The sequence below is a fragment of the Phalacrocorax aristotelis genome, chromosome 6 (genome assembly GCF_949628215.1).
Source record: "Phalacrocorax aristotelis chromosome 6, bGulAri2.1, whole genome shotgun sequence".
Taxonomy (NCBI): Eukaryota; Metazoa; Chordata; class Aves; order Suliformes; family Phalacrocoracidae; genus Phalacrocorax; species Phalacrocorax aristotelis.
The window spans coordinates 43,264,378-43,287,684 of NC_134281.1; the positions used below are offsets into that span (position 1 = coordinate 43,264,378).

General features: G+C 37.6%; 1 protein-coding gene across 13 annotated transcripts in view; it reads right to left on the reverse strand.

The window, feature by feature from the left end:
* The window catches only part of FGGY (FGGY carbohydrate kinase domain containing), a 327,922-nt gene that overhangs the window by 80,974 nt on the left and 223,641 nt on the right, over nucleotides 1-23,307 (reverse strand). For 12 of the 13 annotated variants that reach the window (XM_075097464.1, XM_075097457.1, XM_075097459.1 and 9 more), the window contains one exon: nucleotides 10,072-10,187. The exons of the other annotated variant lie outside the window; for it this stretch is intronic. In XM_075097464.1, the coding sequence (XP_074953565.1) occupies nucleotides 10,072-10,187 (116 nt within the window). The remainder of the gene's footprint in view (nucleotides 1-10,071; nucleotides 10,188-23,307) is intronic. 13 annotated transcript variants of the gene reach the window in all.

A 23,307-nucleotide genomic window follows, 5' to 3' on the forward strand; every position in this document is an offset into this window, starting at 1 on the left:
GACAATCTAAATGCTTTTTAATTTAAAAGACAATACACAAAGCAGATATCCTGTTAAATAAGCAATATAAAGCATGCACTGAAGAAGTTACCTAGTTAAACTAAATGGTACTAAATAAGCATCAAAGGAAACTACCTTAGTGAAAAGAAGCACCATCCATCCAAATGGAGCTTGTAATAATCAATATAAGGCATTTTCCCCCTCGATGCTTTGTTCATTACAAAGCTTGTAAACAATCTCCAATTTTTGTGTTTTATAATAATCCACACAATGCCAAAAGTCTGGGATATGCAAGGAATCTGAATAAATAATATTATAACTCTTTGGATGCATCACCCCAACCCTATTTCACGTACAATACATTACCAAATATCCCTCTCAATTACATACAACACTCACTGATACAGGATATGCACTGATACAAAGTGAGATATGTACGGCTGATTGTTCACAATATTTAACCCCACTGATCAGCAAACATAGCGCTGTGGTCAGAAGGAAGTAGGATAATGATGTGGACTATAAAATTATAATTTTTTTTTGTCTTAGGACTGAATGCATGGTAGTAAAAGGGTGTTAGAAACAGTCAGATTTGGGGCTTTTTTAACATGTAAATACCCTCAATAAAATTTCCTAGTTGGCAGTTAAAAACTTCAGAATTTTCATTCAGGAAAACCAGAACAAATTGTGATATTATAGGCCAGTTTATTTAAAAGTGAGAAAAAACAGTTGGTTAAACAAAGTCACTTTGGCTTTCTTCAGTACAAAATTAATCTCTGTCTATGTGATCTGCCACAGTAGCTTGAAGCAAATCTAATTTGGGTCCTTTCCATCCCACTTTCCCATACAGCTTATGCCTCTGGCTGAACTACATCTCAACTACCTAATATGTAATTACTTAAGGCAGACATATTAGGTTGCTAAATACTGGCAAAAGTAAGCAACCTATGTGCACACAGATCCTGATTCATTAAACTGAAAAGTAAACTGGTCTGCAGACCATAGGTGCCTACTTCAACAAAGCCTCCTGCCTTCTTGTCCAAATGAAAGAGAGCTACCTCATGTATAAATTACAAGCTTTCCTGGTTAAAGGTCAAAAGAAAAAGATAAAAAGCATTCTGCATCATTGGATCATTAGGCATGTACATTTGACAGACGTGACTGAGTTTTCATTACTAGATTTCAGTGAAACAGTGCAGAATGAACATCTCTTGTATTGCATGGTTCACTACTCACTATGCTGACGTCCATGTGGGTATACAATACATATATATTTGGATGCCTTACTAAGTAACTAGATACAACGTCTTTGCAGCCGAATTCAGCTACCTGATCTCACATTTTTGCCTGCAAACAAGAATTTCAATAGGCTGATAATTTTACAGTATTTTACAGTACAGTATTCCTAATAGACTCTCTAAATACAAGGATCATCAATGTAAACTATGTGACTGCTGCTATACTTTTAGAGTTACAAGTAATCAGACTCTGTTTTGGTATAGTACATCACTAAGATCGCACAGGCAATTTATGTATTAATTACAGATTATTACTTAGCAGAATATTTTTTATTATTGGATTTTTTTAATAGTTCACATGATAGCAACTCCTCTTTGAAGAAATAATCACCCCTTCTTCAAAACTGAAAGAAATGACAGACCAAAAATAACCTGATCAGTTACTGAAAGGATGCTTTTGAATCTTTCAGCTAAGTTTCTGATACCTGCACAATTTTATTCCCCACCACATTCACACAATATCCAGTTCTAATACCTATACTGAGAAGATACTGATGCATTATAAAAGCTTCAGAAATGAGTCAGGAAAGCAATTACAAGGATTGAGAAGTATGACAGTTCACATAAGACTTTCAGTGAAAAACCTAAGCAGCTCAGTGTTTTCCTTTAACATAGAAAAACTCAGTCCAGTCTGTGCAGGTCAGGCATGTCACTACAGTCTGCCAGACAGGAGTAGGAAGTTAAAATTCAGATGAAAAATAAAGCATATTCTTTAATTAATTCATTAATTTTGAGCAATGACAGCAACTAACAATCAACAACCTTTAAGTCTGAAGTGGGCTCTCCATCATAGGAAATTATAACATTAAGATTGGTTCTAAGATATACTTTAAACTACTTAAACATTAATTTTAGAGAGTCCAACAGCTTCTAACTTGGAGGAAGTCAGCGAATTGTTTGAAATAGTCCTGGTTTTTTTGACTCATAAAGCAGACATATCTGTTTTAAAAGCAATTGCAGGATGAGGCTTAAGCAAAAAGATGAAGAACAAATCAGAACCAGGAAGAGGAAGAGTCAGGTGAAAAGATGATGTGACCCAGAGCTATTCTGAGAAATGCCTTTTTTTTTTAAGAACTATAGAAAAAAATAAAAAGGGAAGATAATATATGAGAAATTTAAATATTAAACATTTATAACAGTCTCAAAGTCTTCTCAAAGCTTTTCTTGTGACTATTAAAAACAGAAATTCAAAGTAAAAGCTCCCAGTTTTCATACTAGCGAAGAAGTTCACAAGTCCACGATGTTGCTAGAGAAGAATAAAATATGATTCCCCACGTAGACAGACCCTGAGACCAGAACTCTACAAGTGTATTTTTTGAAAGCACAAAGCTTTACTATTAGTTGATCTAGCCTATGGCAGAGCCTGAGGATGAAAGAACACCACACAGTACTCCTCACTTCTTGCAGGAGAGAGTAGGGAGAAGTGGAAAGGTACCTTCTGCCAGCAGGATTCAACCTAATGATAAGTAGGGTGAATGATGGTTCCCTTCCTTACAGTGGAAGAGGAGTGGAAAATGCAGCCCAGGAGCACTATGAAGAAACCTGAGCTAACCAAGTTTAGCCCAGCCTATTGAAGAACAGTTATTGGAAAGCGGAAGAATATCTCAGGCTGGAGAAATTGGTTAACAGGACACTCGTGAAATTCAAGAAAGGGAAAAGCAAGAGTCCTGTACATGACGTAGAAAGACCCCATGCACCAGGACAGGCTGGGGGGCTACTGTTTGGAAAGCAGCTCAGCAGAAAAGGACCGTGAGGCTCCATGGACACCACATTGAACATGAGCCAGTGATGTGCCCTTGCAGCACAGGTGGCCAACAACCTCCTGGGCTGCTGTTAGGAAGAGTGCTACCAGCAAGCCAAGGGAGATGACCCTTGCTCCCTGCTCATGAGACTACATCTGGAGTGTTGTGGTTTATTCTGGACTTCCCAGTAAAGGAGAAACATGGACATACTGGAGAAAGCCCAGAGAAGGACCCCAAAGATGACAGAGGCACATAGTACAGGGAGAGACTGAAAGAGCCGAGACTTTAAGCCCAGCAAAGAGAAGGCTTGGAGGTGTGTGTGGGGCAGATCTTATCAACATGTATATAAATATCTCATGGGAGGGAGTAAAGAAGACGGAGAAAGACTTCTCAGTGGTACCCAGTGACAGTACAGGTGGCAAGGAGCACACACTGAAATACAGGAAACTACATTTAAACAAGAAAAAAATGGTTTTAGTGGGGAAGGGTGGTCAAGACACTGGAACAAGCTGCCAGGGAGATTTTGGGGTCTCCCTCCTGGGAAATACTCAAAACCCAGCTGGACACAGCCCTGCGCAACCTGCTGAACGTGACCCTACTCTGAGCAGGGAGACCTGAACTAGATGATCTCCAGAGTTCCCTTTTAACCTGAACCATTCATGTGATTCAGTGATCTCAAGATGGAAAAAACCCCATAAAATAGAAATCACAGGAACATGTAGCTTTTCTGAGAAAAATTCTAACTTCTTACTGCTGAGTCATATATTATGAAATAATGCCTCAAGTTTTGAGGAAGGAGTCACCCTAAAACCTTTTACACTGTGCCAGTTTCAGCTCCTTTACAGTTGCTACAGCTCTTGGACAGACTGAAATGACAGTAAGCCAGAAAAATGTTAGTATATTTGGAACACACTTGTAAATTCCATGGATTTTGACAGCATGTAAGTGTAAATATCCTCTGATTCGTCCTTTTAATTTTGCTTAAAATTGTAACATGTTGTAATTTATTGGGGATAGGAAAAAAACGAAGAAAGACAGATAAAGGGACCCCATACTTAAGAGAATCTTTTTACTTATTATTCTCTACCATTTGCAAAGCATGGTGTTTAGATCTTGTTGCTACAATCCAGTTCTATTAAGAACTGGCACCTACAAGCTGACCTGAAGAAAAATCATCATCCCTTTCTCTTCAGCCTTCAAGGAAATCCCTCGTATACTCCAGAGCATCTGGCATCAAAGGCCTTGGAAGAGACAGAAAACTGGCAGAACTGATGATTGACCATTCCCTTCACAGCTGCTGTAGTGTAAGTTAATATTGACTGTATTCTCCCACCCCGGACTGAGTCTTCCATTTTCAGCCTAAATGTAAATAAATGAGTAGAACTTCAAAGTATTAAAACTGGCTACTTCTGACAAAATACAAAACCTAAGCAGACTCTATGTAAGTGTAAAAAAATGAGGTATACAATACCATTATCTTCATTAGTTTTGTGTGTAGAAGTAGACAGTGGCAGATGTAGGAATACAACTATTCATATAATAACGTATTCATTAATAACCTGCCTGCTGTTTTGTCACTTCTTTGAATTCCTAAGGGAACACAGAGCTGCACCTACAGTTGAAAACCAAGCATATTGTAAAGCTTGTGCATAATAAGACTGACAGCAGACACCAATCAAGAGAGTCACAGATATCTTGTCAAAGTCCCAAATCATACATTGTTTTCTTTATTACCAATTCATAAATAAGGACTACAAATAAAGGAGCATTAGAAAAGAACATCCACACACTCTTACAGTTCTACATATCCTTCTTTTCAGGGCATTCAAAAATGGGATACACAAGTGGCCAGGTACATGAAAACATCAAGCTTCTAGTCCCAAAGTCCTGGAATTAAGGGACGAGTTTCGGACAAGAGATTGCAAAGTGCTAGGACTGTACACTAAAGCACAGTCAGAGTGCTGGAACTGGGAGGGTGACACTATTGTACTGATGTATGGGAGTAAAGGCCACTAACCATAAATGCACCTTAGAGTCAAGTTGAACCTTTCATAATTGAAAACACAGTGCCAACGTTAAAACAAATCAGAAGAAATCCTACTGGAGATGGATTGAGGCAACCTGTGGAAAGTGGGAAGCATTATTCCTGAAGATGGCAAAGAGTGGATGAGTGGGTAAAAGACCCGGAATGGGATTTAAGAGACGTATACAGACTGGAGGGTGTTTGTCCTCACACCATCACCACCTTCAAAGTCAAAATCAAACATGATCGAATTCTACCAGTATTATGCTAAGGCAAATTAAGCAAAACTCCAGTTTTAGGGTTATCAAACAGAGATGGAAGTGCTGCTTGAAGACAGGCATAAAACTTTGAAACTTCCATACGACTGGATAATATGGAGATAAGTAATTTTAAGACAGAGTTTATAATCCTGTGAACAGGATGACGATGAAGGTTGTCTACAAAACCCTATCTGCTGATATTACAATCTGTCCATGCAAGAGTTATTTTCATTAGCATATTGATTTTAAGCACTCAAAGTTCAAGCAAGCACTGAATTTCCATAAAACTTGTGAGATTTAAACAATCCAAATACTTTTCTCAGTTTCACCTCAGATGTTCATAAAGATCCCATATGTATGAGCTGTGTATTTATTCACTTTTGAGGATGTGGCTATAAATTCCTAGTCAGGAAAAGCTGGGAAATGGGTTTATGAAATCCTTACCATGTGGAAGGGCTATATTTCCAAGTATGAAGCTTGCTTTTTAAAAAAACACTTCATTAAAATCACTATGCTGCTCCATCACAGATGGAACAAGTTGACAAATGCCCTTTACAAAAGCATTTTAGCCTTCAACACACAATCTACAAGAACAGTAAAACCTGTTCTGCAGTACCTGCAGTGCGCTCTCAGACAAAGGTGCCATCTTCCACCAAAAAAAGACCTGGCATAAAATATTACTAGTCAATAAAGAATCATTGTTTGGTCCCTTAAGTAGCCCCCTGAAGTAGAGGGATGTGGTGAAGATTTATCAGGCATTTTCCTCCAAATGGAATATATGCTTCAGTACCCTAAGAGGTCTATGGTACATGAAATTTTAACAGAATTGTTAATGTCTTTCTAGGTTTTATAATACCACAAAGAGATACTCATCATGCACTTTCACCACAGCAGATAAATGCTAATGCCTGTAGTACACAACACTTTCATAGTGGTTTTGAATACAAGCCATCTTCTACCCTCTTGGTGGGCAAATTAATGGGATCAATAAATTTTGTAGTATCTCCAGATAACACTTTTAACCTTCACAAACGTGATCAGTAAATTCATGATGTGCAGAAGGGACCACAAAAAAACTTACTAGGTGGATTCCCTGAAAAGTTAGTCTGCGCTGAGAAATGTAAAATGTCAAAGGCCTGGGAATTTTCACATGTGAACCCACGCCCTGATGTGGGAAAGGTTTTTGGAAGATCCCAAAGGTCAGACGTGAGGGTCTCCCTTATCAACAAGGTCATATGTTAAGTTAAACTGAAACTAAGAGAAGCGTACTACCTGGAACCACAAGCACCACTCTGATTACAGTAAATGTATTTTTAAAGGGCAAGACATTTAAAAGTGATGTTTAAAACTATATTTATCAGAATAAAGGAATATGTACATTAAAGAAGTTGTTCTCAGGTAATTTCCATAAATATTTCCAGTGCCATGAAAGTTAAAGCTACTTCAAAAAAAAAGGTCTAGTCATAACTATTCATCTACAGTTCCCTCTGATTGGAAACAATAATGATTTCACTAGAGACTTAAAAAAACCACATAGCTTTTCCGCCTATTTTAAACTGGTAAACTATGTATTTACTTTTGTTACAGTAAGAAAATGTTCCTAATTTTATCTCGTGACATTTTGCTTTGTTTAGAAAGAAATGATGACTCAGAACCTGCTAATCTTTTAGGAGAGATATGTGAGAAAAAGACTATTATCTCTTTACAAGGGGAATGTGCAGGCATTAAAATACATCTTGTATTTGAGCTAAACAAACCTTGAGCAGGCATACATGACTTGGACAAGCTTGAGAACAGAAAAGGAAATTCCATTAGAGTTACTTCAGACTTGTTAGTTTTTTGATTTTGTTTTCATTTTAGAAGGAGTTTTTGACCATGTACAATCTTCCTTCAACTTACTCCCACCTAGGTTATCTGGCAATTTCGAGTTCCTTAATCAGCAAGCCAGCTAAGCCTACTGCTTTGAATTATTTTCTGTCACTCACAGCACACTGTGATGTACCTCCTGGAAGCACACACTCTGACTGTTTGTCCACATGAGTTACTTAAACAAATTGCCTTCCTTTGGAATAATGTGCTGGAGTTAATGGCAGCTGAGACTGCTCACTTATGGATCAGCACCCTGAAGCAATATTATAAATATAGTTTGTGCAAGGTGTGATCCTGTGTTCGTTGGGCTCAGTGTAGCATTTGTGAGCTCCTGGGAGGAGGTCTATGCAGTGACGGTGCCTCACCACCAATGCTGACACATTGGGAGTTGGTAAGAAGGAGTCTTCCACTATACAAGAATATTCCAGCTGCAGTTTGACCAGCACTACTCAAGTGACTGAATGGCACTTTCCTGGTAGGTGGATCTACACTGTCCTGATTAATTTAAATTAAGTAAAGGAAAGCTGATCTTGTTCAGAGTGCTCTTCTCAAGTCCAACAACGTTGAACATTCATTAAAACAAGCAAAACCCCTAAACTTTCATTGGGAGAAAGTTACCATTTCCATTTTCCCATTTCAGGGACACTGATAAGGTTAGGGGTGGCAGAAAGCAAAGCACTTCCACAGCACACAACACCAACCTCAGCATTGTTGAGTAGCTTCCGGGCAGGGAGTGAGTTGCTGTGTTTTGGTGTCTTTTTGTCTCCTGAAGCTAAACCCTTCCAAGAGACTCCAACAAGTGCAGTTCAGAAGAAGAACTCAAAGGAATGCAGGAGTAGTTGCTATCTGGTTTCCATATTAGCACAGAGCTCCTTACTCCCTCTTCATAGACACGTGAATGAAGGTCACTGTCCTGCTTTTCTGTGATTTTATCACACAGCTGAATACAATGAATGTAACGCCTTCCTTTTAAAACAAGCAGGTTTAGACAAACCGTCATGGAAATAAGCATATATTCTACCTACAGCCAGGTTTCAGCATTATTATGCAAAATGAAACATGTCTTACACTTTGGGTACACCTAAGGTAATCAGTCCAAGAATCTGAAAATCAAAGGATTTCTCAAGTTGAGTATGCGTATGTGCTCTTCAGAAGCTTCAAGTTCTAGCCTACAGTTTGGTGCAGTTCTGGAGTCCAGGTTCTGCTTCTCCAATTCCAGCCAAGATGGTATTCTATTGTATTCTATGCCTATAGTATTCAGCCCAGTTCTATGGTTTCTTTCTTGAAAATCAACGCAATTGCCCAGGGAACTAGACGCTTTCCTTATTAACACAGGAAAACATTTTCTTCTTGCAAGAAACACCTATCAACAGAAGTTAATTTACTGATATATATTGTAAATATTGTGTTTTAATAAAAATGTAAGCCTGATATTGGAAATTAATTATTTCTGTCTTGCTAAATGTTGAGCCATATATAGACTAGTTTTATGAGGCTTCCATCACAACAAAAGGCCCTTTTTATTAATGGCTACTTTATCATTTAAAACATGTATGTTTAGTTACTTAAAACAGCAAATTGCTTTACACTGTCCTTGAAGTGCATTGCATAAATATTGTATTAAACCCTTTGCTTATACTTCATTAATAATTTATTTTAAAAATATTCTTCCATGAGACCACCAGCTTCTGAGATGTTCAATTTTCTGGTAAAAACATGTATTTATTGCAAGTCTTATTTTAACTTCTTGAAGATTTGCTAAAAGCCACATGTGATACATGTTGTAAGAACTGTATTCAAACTAAAACTTCAGGAAGCTAAAAGCCTAATACTCCTAGCAGATTTTATACCTTTGCATGAGCAATGTCAGTTGCAGGGGGGAAAGCTGAAATCTATTCAAGGGAGCTTTCAAGTACAATTTTCTGATAACCTGAAAATGGCTTATAGAATATTTTGTGATGATCAGAAAAGATTATAGATTTCATTATATTTCATTTCACTACAGTCCTCTCTACACAATTTCCATTTCATGTTGCTGCATTTGAACTGCTGCACAAACTTGTTCAAAGTGCTAGACATTAAAAAAAATCAAAGGAAATTTCAGATAATTAACTTTGTTGAATGAGCATATTTTAATTCATGTCTGGTAATATTCTTGTTAATGACATGTCTGCTTAGGACATCCATTAAAAGTCCATTACCTTAACAGGGAAAGTCTAATAAAGTTATCCTGGAAATTTTCTGGTATATTAACATTATGGACTTTTAATGAATATCTGCTGTAGGAATTGCTATTAGCAAGGCTACCATTCTAATTAAACTTAGGCTCTAAGAGCGTGAAAAAAACAGTATAAAGATAATAACAAGCAGAAGTAGCTTTTTTTTTTTTTTTAATTACTGCAAGGGAGATTGGTACAGGTTGCAAACCATGCTATCAGTAACAGCTATAAACTATTACATTGTGGCTTTTTTTTTTTGTAGCCTGCCATCCAATATACCCATATCAGGTGCTTCCTTCATGTAATCAATTGCTGAGCTCCCATTTACTTCTCTACTGTTGAGGCTGAGCAGTACTGAAAGGCCAACTAGGCCTTTCAGAAAGGGAAAAGATACAAAATATAAACACAGTTTTTGATGACAATGCCAAGTAAAAAGTGTACTTAGGGAAGCTGTTACCTATGGGCATCCAGTCTTGTTATCAAACCATGTGAAGCTTCATCAAGTCCTGCTACATTTCTGCTGACATTCACAATAATACAGCAAAAGGTCTTTTTATATGTGTATATATATTTATATATACATGTACATATCTTTTTTATATATACATGTATATAACTTTTTTATGGATATGGATAAAACAAAACAACCCCCTGATATACCTATTTTTTCATACTTGTCCTTCACCAAATCTTCCAAACCAATCATTTTCCAGAAACTGTCATCCCAACCTCCATCTGAAGTGTACGTCCACTTGCACACTACTGTACAGAGCGACCTAGAAAAGAGGCAATATGGGCATGGAATCAGGCAAATGAACATGTTTGGTATTAAACTTGTGACTAGAAAGAAGTTTGTGCAAAATGATCTCTTCATTCACCAGTCAAAAATTCCAAGCATAAAGCTAACATTAAAAAAACTGGTTACTCTTTGGAGTGCATGTCTTCAGACACCTTAAAAGGACCTTATGTTTAAGATATTTCTCTGTTGAAACAACTCCTAGTCTGGGCACTTCATTGCATAAATCAGTCAAATAACAGGCCATGCACATGCCTAGAAGACAGCATAGCATGAACACAACAGCTCTTTAGCAAGCAGCTCAGAGAAAGATTCCTGCTTTTCCAACCTGTATCTAAATAGCAATGTTTTGCACACAGTATGTCCTTAGAAAAACTTCCTAAATTACTTATGTTCAAGTTGAATTACCATTTACAGGAGATTATGTATGCACTGATAATTAGGTGAAATGGCACTGCTTCAATACCTGCAGGTATGAAATGCCTTTATCAGGTGAATGTGTACAAGCAAATCTCATCCAACTACCAGAGCTTCTGCATATCATGTGTTCAAGTACCACTACCATTAGGTCTGTATTTCTGCAGAACCTGATGACAATTCACTGACATGCTGAAACAGCATTAGCTGTGATGCAGCTGAGTGCAATATTAAGTTCTTGTTTCAAGTCTCATTCCTGATAAGCTGATGCTGAACTTCACTGTGACAGTACAGCACCACAAGGGCAGAATACAGGAGCAGAACACAAACAAGAGACAAGAGAACTTGCAGAAATGTCTGTCATAACAAACAGAATGTTTTTCTCCTAAAATGACCCACACCCCCAACCCCAAAACATTGCCCCCAAAACACAAATAATGTTCCTGAAGATTTAGTATTATACAGACTGTCTTCTGTCTGAACTCTAAGAACCGTCTCAGATCAGTATTTAATTGCACTTGAAAATTCAATGAACTAAAAGGTATTAAAAATGCTAAATACTACTGAAAATTTCAGCTGCCTATAGTCTTGGGAATACTACTGTACTATCTAGTGCAAGACATCTCAGATGCATCTTGGGGAAACACAACATCATAACTGTTCTCAAAAAGAATCCCCTTTCAGAGATGGATTTTCTCTGATATCTTACAGGACAGCTTATTTGTGACTCGTTTTTAGCCAAGGTGCGCTTTCACAGACATAGCCTTTTTATTAAGATGTTACAGTTTGAATATGTATCTTCAAAGCAAACTGAATTTGGATGAATGAAGCATTTGACTTATTCTTGCAGTTTTGCATAAGCAAAATCCAAACAAAATTCCTCTCTACAAAAAAAATTATTTTTTTTGAGTTAAAGTAAATCCTCCCTTTCATCCAAGTGAAATACCTAGGGACCTAATTAAGGAGAATTAAACTGAAAATCTCATGATTGTATTACATATTGTTACTCACATTACCATAATGCCTAGAAAAAACAGCTCCGGACAATGGCCCCACCTTCTACAGCAAGGTACAATTACTGAACAAAGAAGGAAGACCGCTGCCTTCAGGAAACTTAAAAATAAGACAGCAGCGTAGCTGATAGTCATATACAGTGAGGTGTCCTAATGAATGTCACGCATATCAGCACCTACAACCTGTACCTATAAAACACAATCAAACCCAACTAGATACTCAAAATACTAAGTGTTCAGTCAAAGGGAGAGACAAAACTTCAAGTATTTGCTGCTAGTACACATCCCATTGCACTATCTAGGCAAAGAGCTTCTTACTTTACAGTTGTAGCAAAAAGCATGCAGTAAATAATAAAGGATGTGGTCTTTTTGAAAAAAGGCTACTAAGGGAATGGACTCTACAACCTGCAAGCTTGACAAACATCCTTGTCATAGATTCTCATTCATTTATATAGAAATATCCCACAAACAAAGCAACAGTGAGTGCCTCTCCTCCATTAAAACACAGTAACAGAAACCGTTACATAGTAAAAGAAATCAGCAAACAGAACAGAAAATGAGAAGTTAATTTTATTTACTATCTACGAATCAAAGCTAAGGCTTCTAGACACTGATACTGTACACACAATAAAGCCAGATAATAACAGGAAGAGCCTTTCCACGCAGCTGGAAAACTACCTGGAACTCAGATTCACCATGTTTTGGGGGTTTACAACAACAACTAAGGATGTACAAGGGAGGGCAGGATTCCTGCGGGGTGGGACAGCTAAAGGCACTGTTCTCAGTGTACATCCTCTTACATAATGCTGAGCAGAAGATAGGATAACTCCCCATACTCCCATTTTCTCGTCCAGGACAGAAATGTATATTTTAAATGCATTATGCTTCATTTCATTCTGTTCTTTTGGAGTGACCATGTTTTTACAACCAGAGGACTGGTGATGTTCATTCACAATCCCACTGTTTATAAAGGTGCATTGTTTGTCCTTTGCAATGAAAGAATTTATTAACATTACACATTTTGGGGGGTAAAAAAAAGAAGTAAAGGTAACTACTTATATTCTTGTAAAATCTGTGGAGATTATTTCAGGGTTACTCTTCAAACAGTTTTGACACCTCCCCTCCCACCCCCCACCCCCCTTTTTGTTTTCCTTAAACAGTTTAAGAATAAATCAAACAATTACAATTCGGCGTCTGCTTTAAAAACAGAAGAGCACTTGACCTGTAACTACAGCAATGACAGTGTTGATATAAGAATTTCCAATTTCCAAGGATTTAAAAGCCAGGCACAGAAATCTAATTAGGACCTCTGACAAAAACTGGGTGAATAAATAAATTCTAGGCTGAAGAAAATACTGGCGGGGGGGTGGAATACATTTTTCCCAAATCAGCTCAAACCTGTCATTAAAAGGAAAAATAAAGACTGGGTATTTGAAATAAAGATCATTTCATTACTTCAGGAAAAATTTAGACATCAAGAGTGAAACAATAATGCATCAAGTTTTCCCAAATATGGTAAATACCAAATAATAACAAATTCTCATCAGAACTGAACATGTATTTTTCTAATTAGATTAATGCTATGAACTATTGCCACACCCTGAAAAACACTCTAAGGATGACAGCTAAATGACAGCTCACTTTCAAAGATCACAAAGCAACTCCCTCTGAGTCTCCATGATTATCCAAAGAGAAACTGGTGCAGCCTTGCTGGACTCCAAAGAGCATGTTCTAAACAGGCACCAGTTCATCCTTACCGCTCACTCTAAGCGCCACCACACTACATATTAGGCCCACTGAAACCGTGTGAACAGGGATAGATCGGCCCTTGCAAATGCACTGAATTCCAGCATTTCGGAGCTCTCTTACTGGATATGGCTGGACTGAACATACTCTAGTACGAAATGGCAATGGGGCTGTGAGCATTTGCATCTACTTGTATAGATTTATAAATGCAAAGTGCTTACAGAAGAAGGAAAAATAGCTGATTTCTGACTGAATTTTTAACACAATATAGAAAGCATGAACTGGGAAGGACACCTCTTCCCAAATGAAGCACCTGGCAGATCTATAAGTGGAACGTTCTGATATAAAGGCCAACCTCAAATATGAGCTAAAACACTAACCCATTATGTCGGTAAGTTTTATTTTCATGGCCACAAGAACCTCAAAACACTTGTGTAAATGCAGTCCGAGCATATACACTTCTCTGGGATTTAAGCTCCTTATTCCACCCTTGCCACTACTCAACTGCCACATAAAAGTACATGTTTAATTGAACAATATAGCTTTCTCTTAGATATTAAGGATTTGCATAAAGTATTATACTGCAGAAAGGCATTCTGGTCTCTTAGATAATAGTTCAAGAAAAAGGGTTTCTTTGAGATGCCCATAATGACAAAATCACTACATGGTTCAAAAGAACCTGGATGTGTTGAACTCAAATCCCTGCCACTTGCCTGATGAGGTGCCCTAATAATTACACACAGCTGCTCAATTTGTATATCCTAGAGAGCTGTAGGCACATGTGGAGAGAACAGTTCATGGTTTTTCACCTTTGAATACCAATGGCACAGACATATATTAGCTTTATGGGCAATGATTCAGAAATTCTCCAGAGTGAGAGAAAGCGATAGCACAAGTTGTAACTTGGAAAAACTGTGTCCAGAATGACATTATGGTAAAGAGGAAGCCAGGGAACCAAATCGTTATACCTACAAAGAAAGTCTCAACTCTTCGAAAATTTTGTATTTCACAGTAACTCCTAAATTTATGAGAAGAAGCGCAGACACTAAACAGACACAGTACTGATATTCACTGTGGTATATTCCTTTTTTCCTAATTATTTGGCAGTACTGCCTCAATTATTTGGCCACAAACACCAGACTTGGACTAGCTGAAGCTGGATGAACCAGACAGATAGAAGCTAACGTTCCCCCTACTTGACCACCAGGATCATCTGGGTCCAAAGGTGCTGAGTTAATAGGTAATCATCTAGGCAACAGTCCTCTCCCAACTGCCTAATCTAATGCAGGACTTGAGATGATGTTGTGTGGAACCCCTCAGTAGCACAGGCCATATGTAGCTAGGCTGAAATACCAAGAATTTGAAGACTGTTTTCCTCAAGCGTATTCCCATTACAATGAAAGGAAAGATTTTTTTTCTCTGTTTAGAACAAAAAGTTTTGCCTAGAATACTCCTACTGAAAAAAACAACCCTTTTGCATGGAAAACTTTTATTTTATTTAAACCAGATTTTCAATAGGAACATGATTATGTTTAGAGTTTCTTACAAATTCTAGTCTACAAAGAACTATAGGATCCTACTTGCATCCAACAGCCTCAAGAAAAAAAATTCCCTGCCACATTCGTTACAAAGTAGATTTGGCTGGGCACAGCATATTACACAATCCTTTCTATTACTGTCTAGCTCTGAGTTGTTGCACATCTCTTGCTGAGGACTGACTGTGGATGTGCTGAAGTCCTGTGTGACCAGAATCTCAGCATTCTCAAAAACCCACCAGTAGTATGTCCTCATAAGAAAACCATGAGGTTCAGAGAGCCTGTAATGATTGAACACACTGATAATTCCCAAAATGCTCTCTGGGAGCAACTATTTGCCCCTACTCACCTTCAAAAGGATCCAGGGCAAGTAGACTTTTGGCCAAAGCAACTCATTGATGTGTGGCTATTCCTGCATTGTCCACCCATTCTGAGTATTACCTCTCACTCTGTTGTACTTCTTGGAGAGAAGGAAATCAGGTACACATTAAAAAATGGGAAGGACTGTATGGTCTTAGTTATCTGCATAAAAATTTATCTAAAAGATAAAGGTCACAAAAAACTTCTCCACACCTATTTAAGAGTTGCCACAGCTTTATGCTTTGGTCTGTTCTTCGCTGACACCATCTCCCACACCGCAGAAGGGATAAAGCAAGCAAGGATATGACTCCCAACTCTGCAGAGATTCTGCCTTGTCTGGGAGAATATTTGCTAACTTTAACAATGAAACACAGTTTGGGGCATATTCTATAACTGTAGTATTCTTCTGGAAGTCATCCTAATTTTGAGTATAAGTTAATATAAAAGTCCTATTAACAAGGATAGTTACTAAAAGAAACAGGTTTTCCCTGAAAAGTGACCCCATAAGGTATTTATACATGATCTTCCATTCAAGAGGGTTGGTACAATACTAGTTAGCCTGGAAAATGAGTCAGGTACCAGCTTTAAAGGCAGAGGACCCTGTCTTCACCATCCTGAAGTGAATGGAAGCTTTGCTCTTGATTCCATTAAATATGTCCTTGCAACCTGGCTGTCATACTGAGAGTGACTTCGTGGTCATGAACTAAAACCAGCTGCACCTGCTGAGAACTCTACCAAAGCTAAGTCCTACAGAAGCTAGGATAGGGTGTGGTTACGTCTCAAAAGGAGTAGTGTGCAGTAGGATAAATGACTTTCTGTGGTCTGTTGAACAGATTTATTTAAAGCTACAAACAATTGAGAACTAAGAAAGCTGTATGACGATCTGAAGGCAAGAAGGAGACCTGAAACAATGCAATGAGACTGTCACAACATCAAACATGTTTTTCCTTTTGTTCTGCAAACTTCAAATTTAAAACAGATTTTTAATTGAAGTTGAAAACTAGGCCTTCGGTTCTGCTCAAGTGAACTTCTCCACATACTGACATCTGGACCAAGCTCTCAATGTCCTCCCAAATTATGCACCCCACAGTCTTGAGGCTTTTTACAAAAACAAGCAATTCACTGCTCTAACACAGTCACAGATCTGACTGTGGTTTTTGCAAAAATGTTCCAGACAAAAAATTAAAACAGCGCGCACATACTCCCAGCATCCACGCTTTATATTAAACAGAACTGGGCATTGGTACTGCAAGAGCCTGAAATACAGTGGGGGTTATCACAGAGCAACAGGAAACATGCAATTATTCTCTGCTCCATTATGGCTAATGTCATATACATTAATACATGACCTTTGAAATAGAACCAGATTATTAGATCCACATACACCGCTGGTATTTATACCTGTCATGCCAACATCTCTGCCTGCCTTGGGGGAAATAGGAAAAGAGAGCAATTTGTCCTAAGAGAATACTTCTCAGCTAATAGGAGAAAAAAATGTGATACCTAGTCTTTCAGTTTTGAAACGGGTAAAATGCTTGAGATGCTGCCCATATTAAATGTTTGCTAAAAGAATCAAAGAGCAGTGGGTTGAGTTCACAGCGGTGTAAGAAGAGCTGCACCTGTTGTCACTCATTTACTACAGCAGATCTCTCAGGCAGATTAGCTTTAAACCACAAGGCCAAGTAAGTCTGGGTGTGCTCCATTTCACATATGCTGTCTGCATTTTACTTATTTCACCTATTCAACAGCTCTTTAATTGCACGTACACAAACCAAAACATGTCAGGGTCTGTTGCATCCACCCAACTGTGCAAATCCCAAGTTCCTAATATTTACAACACACATTATTATTATTATTGCCTTTGACCCAAAGACTATGAAATTCCTGCCTGCCCAAACCCATTGTCTTAGCAGTGCAATATGACTCTTGCCTGAAAAGGGTTTTCTTCTTCTAACAAAACATCAAACATGCCAAACAAAAAAGACAGGTGCGGAAGCCTGTTTGGGACAACTAACAGACATATACCAGTTGCACTCAGAGGCCTTGACTTTCAGTCTTTGCATGTCTGAGGACTTAAACCTAGCCAATAAAGGTAGCAAGGAAATTACAGTAATCAGTATTAGCAATTCTACTAGCTTCATCCTTTCTATCCTCTGGATGACACTTCCATTTGCCATAAATAATACAATGTAGTCTGACTGCCATCTAGATTTTTTAAAGAAGTTAAATATCACAGCAAAATCAAAGTTTTCTCTCTCACTTTGAAATCTTCACTAAAACTGCACAAAAAAAATCTATAATATATCTAAGTACAGATATAAAACTCTAAGCTGAATTTCCTTCCTTCTGCATGATGAAATGAAAAAAAAGTATTTGTTACCATTAAGGTCAATGGCAATGTTGTCAGGAGTTAATGTTCCAAAAAATTATTTGGATCTTCCTTTTTTTGTTGTTTAGAAGTCTTCATTATCTCATTTTGAACATCTTCAGTATTGAATTCACCATAAAGAAAACTGAATCTCAGAAAATAGCTCTTCAGTTTCAAAATATAAAGTTTTAGTAGAAAGATATCTTTTTATTACAAGTGTGGAAGTTTGGTAGAAGATACCAATCCACAAAGTCACCAGCCCGAAGGACAGTGAACAGCTCGTGACCTATCAGCTGGATACACTGAAGGTAATTATGATACTGATATTTGAACACACAATACCTTTCTAAAAACTTTCAATCAAAATCTTTTTTGTTGCAAAAAAATTATATTGAAGTACTACATTTGGCCTAAAGATTTCACAGGTTTTTTTTAAAAAACTGTGCTTAAAGTATTTGTTTAAATTTCAAGATACACTGTTCCCTTCATTATTTTTTTTTTGAACACTGCTGACTCGGTGAACTTGTATGGTCCTGAAAGACTCCTTCACAATCAAGACTAAATCTTGGGCTAAAAATTTGTGAACTTGTATTCAGTAGCTCTGTTGGCCTCACGTCTGGAAAGTCAGAAGTCTCACTGGACTGGTGGCACAGCTGTTATTTAAAAACATAATACAGGTCTCCCTTCTTCCACCATAGATCTCCCTGCCAAAGCACTGTCCATGAAAGAGTAATGTACTTTTTTAGGTAAGAGGAAGGCTCTTAGGGAACTGCAGCTACATTACAGCCCTTGAGGGACTGGTATCCACCAAATCTCTAACCAACAGGCGTAAGCATTACACCAGTACTTCAGAACTCATTTATCAGTCAAGGGGTAATGGGGTTTGTCCAGTTTCTACTGAGGTGAAATGGAGAGTTTCTAACTTCTGAGGTATTAGATCAGACTTCTTCACTTCTCAGGGAAACCTATGCTACAGAGCCAAGCACAAAAATGGTCCCTATGCATCAAAGGGCAGCTGTCCTGAGCAGGCAAAACAAAGAGATGTGTCCATGACTGGTTTTCTCATGCCGTAAACAGGAGCTCCAACTCTGGCAAAGGTTGTACCACGTGAAGAAAAGCACTGGCTAATCTTGTTTCACAAATATTGTCTCCATGCCCACCTGCTGGCCAGCACCATTTCAGTATCATGTAAGATCTCAACAATATCCAGGAAGAAAATACAAGAAAAACATTTCTTGTACAACCATAACATAGTTTCCTTGCAGATTATTTCTAGGATCAAAACGAGAGGAGGTATTTCAAGGCAAACATATTATCATGGGCTTTTAGGTCTTTCATCAGGATACAGTATGTGGAGGCAGGACTCCTGACTCTTCTGAACACATACCACCATGTGCTGCTGGCTGTTAAGTCCCACTTGCAGACCTCAGCAACAGTGAGCAGGCAAGAAAGTCTTTCATTTAGCAAATGAAAAAGTTACAATTATTTCTGTAAAGGGGAGAAAGGATTAAATAACTCAAACCTCACTCTAGTATTTGGTGTTCATGCTGCAACAGGAGGTTTTTGGATGGCTTTTTAAATTACAGAATTTTCTAAGCAAATATGTTACTTAGAGGGATAGATTTTATTGTATGAAAAATACAATTCACATTTGCAATTTTCTACACCCACATCTATAATTAATCTCCTCTGATTACTGCCGCTCCCTGACAAGATTCCATGTTATATTTAAACCCTGGGTGCCACTTTGAAAGAAAAGAAAGAACAACAATAGGATCATTTTCAAAGACTACATAGCAGCACAAGGTTTCAAAGCAGCAAGTTTAAAACAAGTGCTTTAAACTCTGGTATCAGCCTACTGACCACCCCAACCAGAGTTAAGAATGACCTCCAATTACCACCACAATAAGCACAGAAGTCTCTTGAGAAGTATAAAGTGTAGTTGTTTCCTGTACTCCAGAAGACGTATGAAATTGGTGTTGTGTTATACAGATATACCTCAAACTTAATGACAGACTGCTGGGAAAACCACTTCTGCGACACTCAGACTCTAAGAATCAACCCACATAAATCAAATGCTGTGTTCGACATGGTACCTTAAAAAAGTAACCTTTATACATCTTGCCATAGATGTGAAAGTAGGTATTTGATATATATTTTAAGAAAACTGTCATGATTTACTTTTTCATAAATACACAAACAAACACATATTTATTCACATACAAATATTTACTTTGAATTGGGAGAAGGTACCTGTAATTATTTGCTGTAATCTATTTAAACCTATAATTTAAAAAATATAAATAAATGCATTAAACACTGCAAATGTAAAAAAATTCAAACAACAAAAGGTGAATCACACTAACTGAAATGAGATTATATTTCTTTTACTATTTGTAACAGAGTCCAATTTAAAAAAAATTAAAAAGTATATTTCTCTTTAGGAACCCACTATCAAAAGATTTAAAGACTTAGACTCTTAAATTCAGTATTCCTAGAAGTTATGTCATCAGACCTGAAGGGAAACACCCATCTCAAGTGCAACATATTGAGTCAGATTAATCCCTTGTGTACATCCAAAAATTTCAGTGGATTCATACCAGGGATGCATTTAGCTAAACATGTTGAGTTGGACCAGAAAGTATGAAATGAGAATGTTTTATCCACCCACATACGCCTCACCATGTCATAAGGCAAGGGGAAGCAAACAGTCAGCAGACTGCTTGCTTTTTTATTAATTTCATTCTGTATTATATTACAGACACCCAACCAAGATTCAAGCCCATTGTCTTCGGCATTGTTGAAAAACACATAATGAGACACAGTCCTAGACACAAAAATGTATTGTCTAGACAAATCAGACATAGCATGTGGGATTGGAAATATTAATCCATTCCCTTAAAAGATGGCAAACAAAGGCAAAAAAAAATTGAGTGACTTGGCCAAGGGTCAAAGAGTAAACCTCATTTAGACCCCTGAATTGAATCTCAATCTAGAGACCCAGGCAGAAAGACACCATTGAGAAACTATGATGCTGAACATATTAAAAATCCTCCTATGCTCAGCTATGGTTTAAATCTTCAAATATGAGAGTAACAAGAAGCATGCACATGTATAAAATTGAATCTCTTTGCAACTCTAAGTTTTAAAAGCTTAGTAAGCAGAGGAGAGGTTATAAAAATAATCCAAAAAATGGCAAGGCAATTGAAAAGCAAAAGTCGAAATAAAGCCCACATACCCAGCCACTCCTGTCGAGCAGCCTGCCCTCTGGACATACCTCCTGCCATTATGCAACATCACCAATGATTCAGTTCAATTTATTCAGAAAAATACATTTTCAAACTCATTATTTCAAGCGAACCACTCTGCAATAGGAAGTAAAATATCTATTTCAATTAAGAGCTTGTATTTTAAAAAATATATCTTCTCCTGTTACCTTCTTCAGGCAACTAAAACTATTACACAATTAAAACTAAAACTTTTGGTATACAGAGCCAGTACACAGCTTTCCTCTGGCAGTCTAAGCTTGAGCAAATTTACCATAGTTCAAGGCTTAACCAAACACACAGTGAAGTTAGTCAGAAGATGAAGCAAAGACTACAAATAACTGAGTAAAAGGAAGTCAGGTTTCAGGCAAGCTCCCTCACCACCATATGGCTTTTGATAGAGTGAGATTACTCCCTTACAGCAATCTTACCATACAGGAAGCACACCACTACTCACATGCACAGGTACATCACCCACCCACATCAGTACCAGTCAGTGCTTCCGCCACTGGTCCTCACATGGCCACACTTATCTTCACAGCCCTTAGCTGTGCTATAATAGACTTTCTAATTCCACAGGATTGGCATCAGCAGGCTATAGGGCAATTGCAGTTATTAGCTCCATGACAATTTATCCTTCTACTCTGTAAAAAGGAAACATCCATGTTTAGGGAGCACAAAGGCTTAGCAAGTATTGTGGACTTTTCCCGTCGTTTAGAAAGTGGCATGATGCTGAGGACAACGTCTGGTAGCAGCCCTGTGGACACTGACACTCTATACGCTTAATAGTAAAGCAAATCTCCACATGAGCAATGCTACAATTCATGATGTTGTTCATGCTGTTTCCATGTGATTGGTTAGAACTAGGGTAGTGAGGGAGAAAGACACCCTTACAACCCTAACACGGATATTTTGAGAGAATTATTAGTCCAGAAATCTCTTCACAAGTTCACCATAAAAATGCATTTTACTAATTAATGAGTAAATAATGTATCCATTCCTAACTATCGAAACCGTACAGAGGCTAATTTCACACGGTACTCGAACATATTTGTGAGTATAAAGTCCTGAAGAAGTGTCAGTAGAGTTAATGGGAGTTTTTACTAGCTTAGCTGGACTGTGCTGAACTGGAACCTAGGCTGTCATGCACTTGCGGCCAGACAAAGCCTAAGTGAAACCAGAACAGAAGCAGGGAAATTGCCAAAAGTACTGCAATAAAAGAAAGTTTTAATAACTACATTTTTATGCAGACTGATCTGATCTCACATGCTAAACTCCAATACTGAGCCCTCATTCTTTACTCAGGGAAGCCTCCTTCAAGTCTTACTCAAGTTAGGAGGACAGGATTCTGCTGCCACGTGCACTTGAATCAAAGATATACGTTAGCGATTCCTACACAGGCAATGAGGTGTGCCGTTGCATCCCATCACAAGAATCAGTTCAGTCACTGCATACTCTTAAAATCATAAGTCATTCCTAAATACTACATATATAGTTGAAATTTACAATCATTAGTATCAATTATTAAAAGCATTTTTGATGGTTAAATTTTAAGGTAAGGCATTTAAATCGAAAGAAAAGCAAAATGGCTCATTTCACATAGATCATATGCTGTACTGTATGACTGTATTTTAATCTTTTAAATGACAGTATCAGTGTGCCTATTCCTACAGCATATTTAATAATAATAATGCTTTGACTTTATAGTCCTTTGGAATTGTATCCATGTAAAAAAGAAGGTAGGTTTTTGAGCAAATCTCAAAAAAGCATGGAGATTAACAGTATTATTTGGATAGCTGTGTGATTTTGCAAACCAAAGAAAGAAAACGCCACCAAGTAGAACCACAAAGAGTTCTGAAATGGATAACAGAAGTGAGTAAAGGCACACATAAATTTCCATACAGAAAGAATGAAAAAACCGGCTTATTTACATCAGTAGGGTGAGGAATGGGAGATCAATACAGAAAATAAGGAAGACTACAGAGTAGGAAAATCAGGTGTCATTATTCCTCAGAATACAGCAATACATTTATTCAAACAAAACAAGCAACCATTATGCAATTGAAAAAGGGTATGGGTATTGCTGGGACCAAAACCTTAACAGAAAAAAAAAAAAAAACAACCTACATTACATGGTTATCTAGACAGCTTCCACTCATAATAATAGAGAGAAATAATATGAGGGAATGTAAACCCTCATTAACTGAGCATGATTTAAAAGAACTAGCCCCAGAAGAGAGTTAACATGTTGCCAATTCTAGGATTCCTCCCTCTTTTTCTTCCTCTGAAATAATTATTGTGCTGCCATTGTAAAAGAGAAGGGATTGGACAAAATGAACCTCAACTTTGACTTATTATAGCAATCAAACAAATCAAGCTTCTTGGAAGAGTGCCT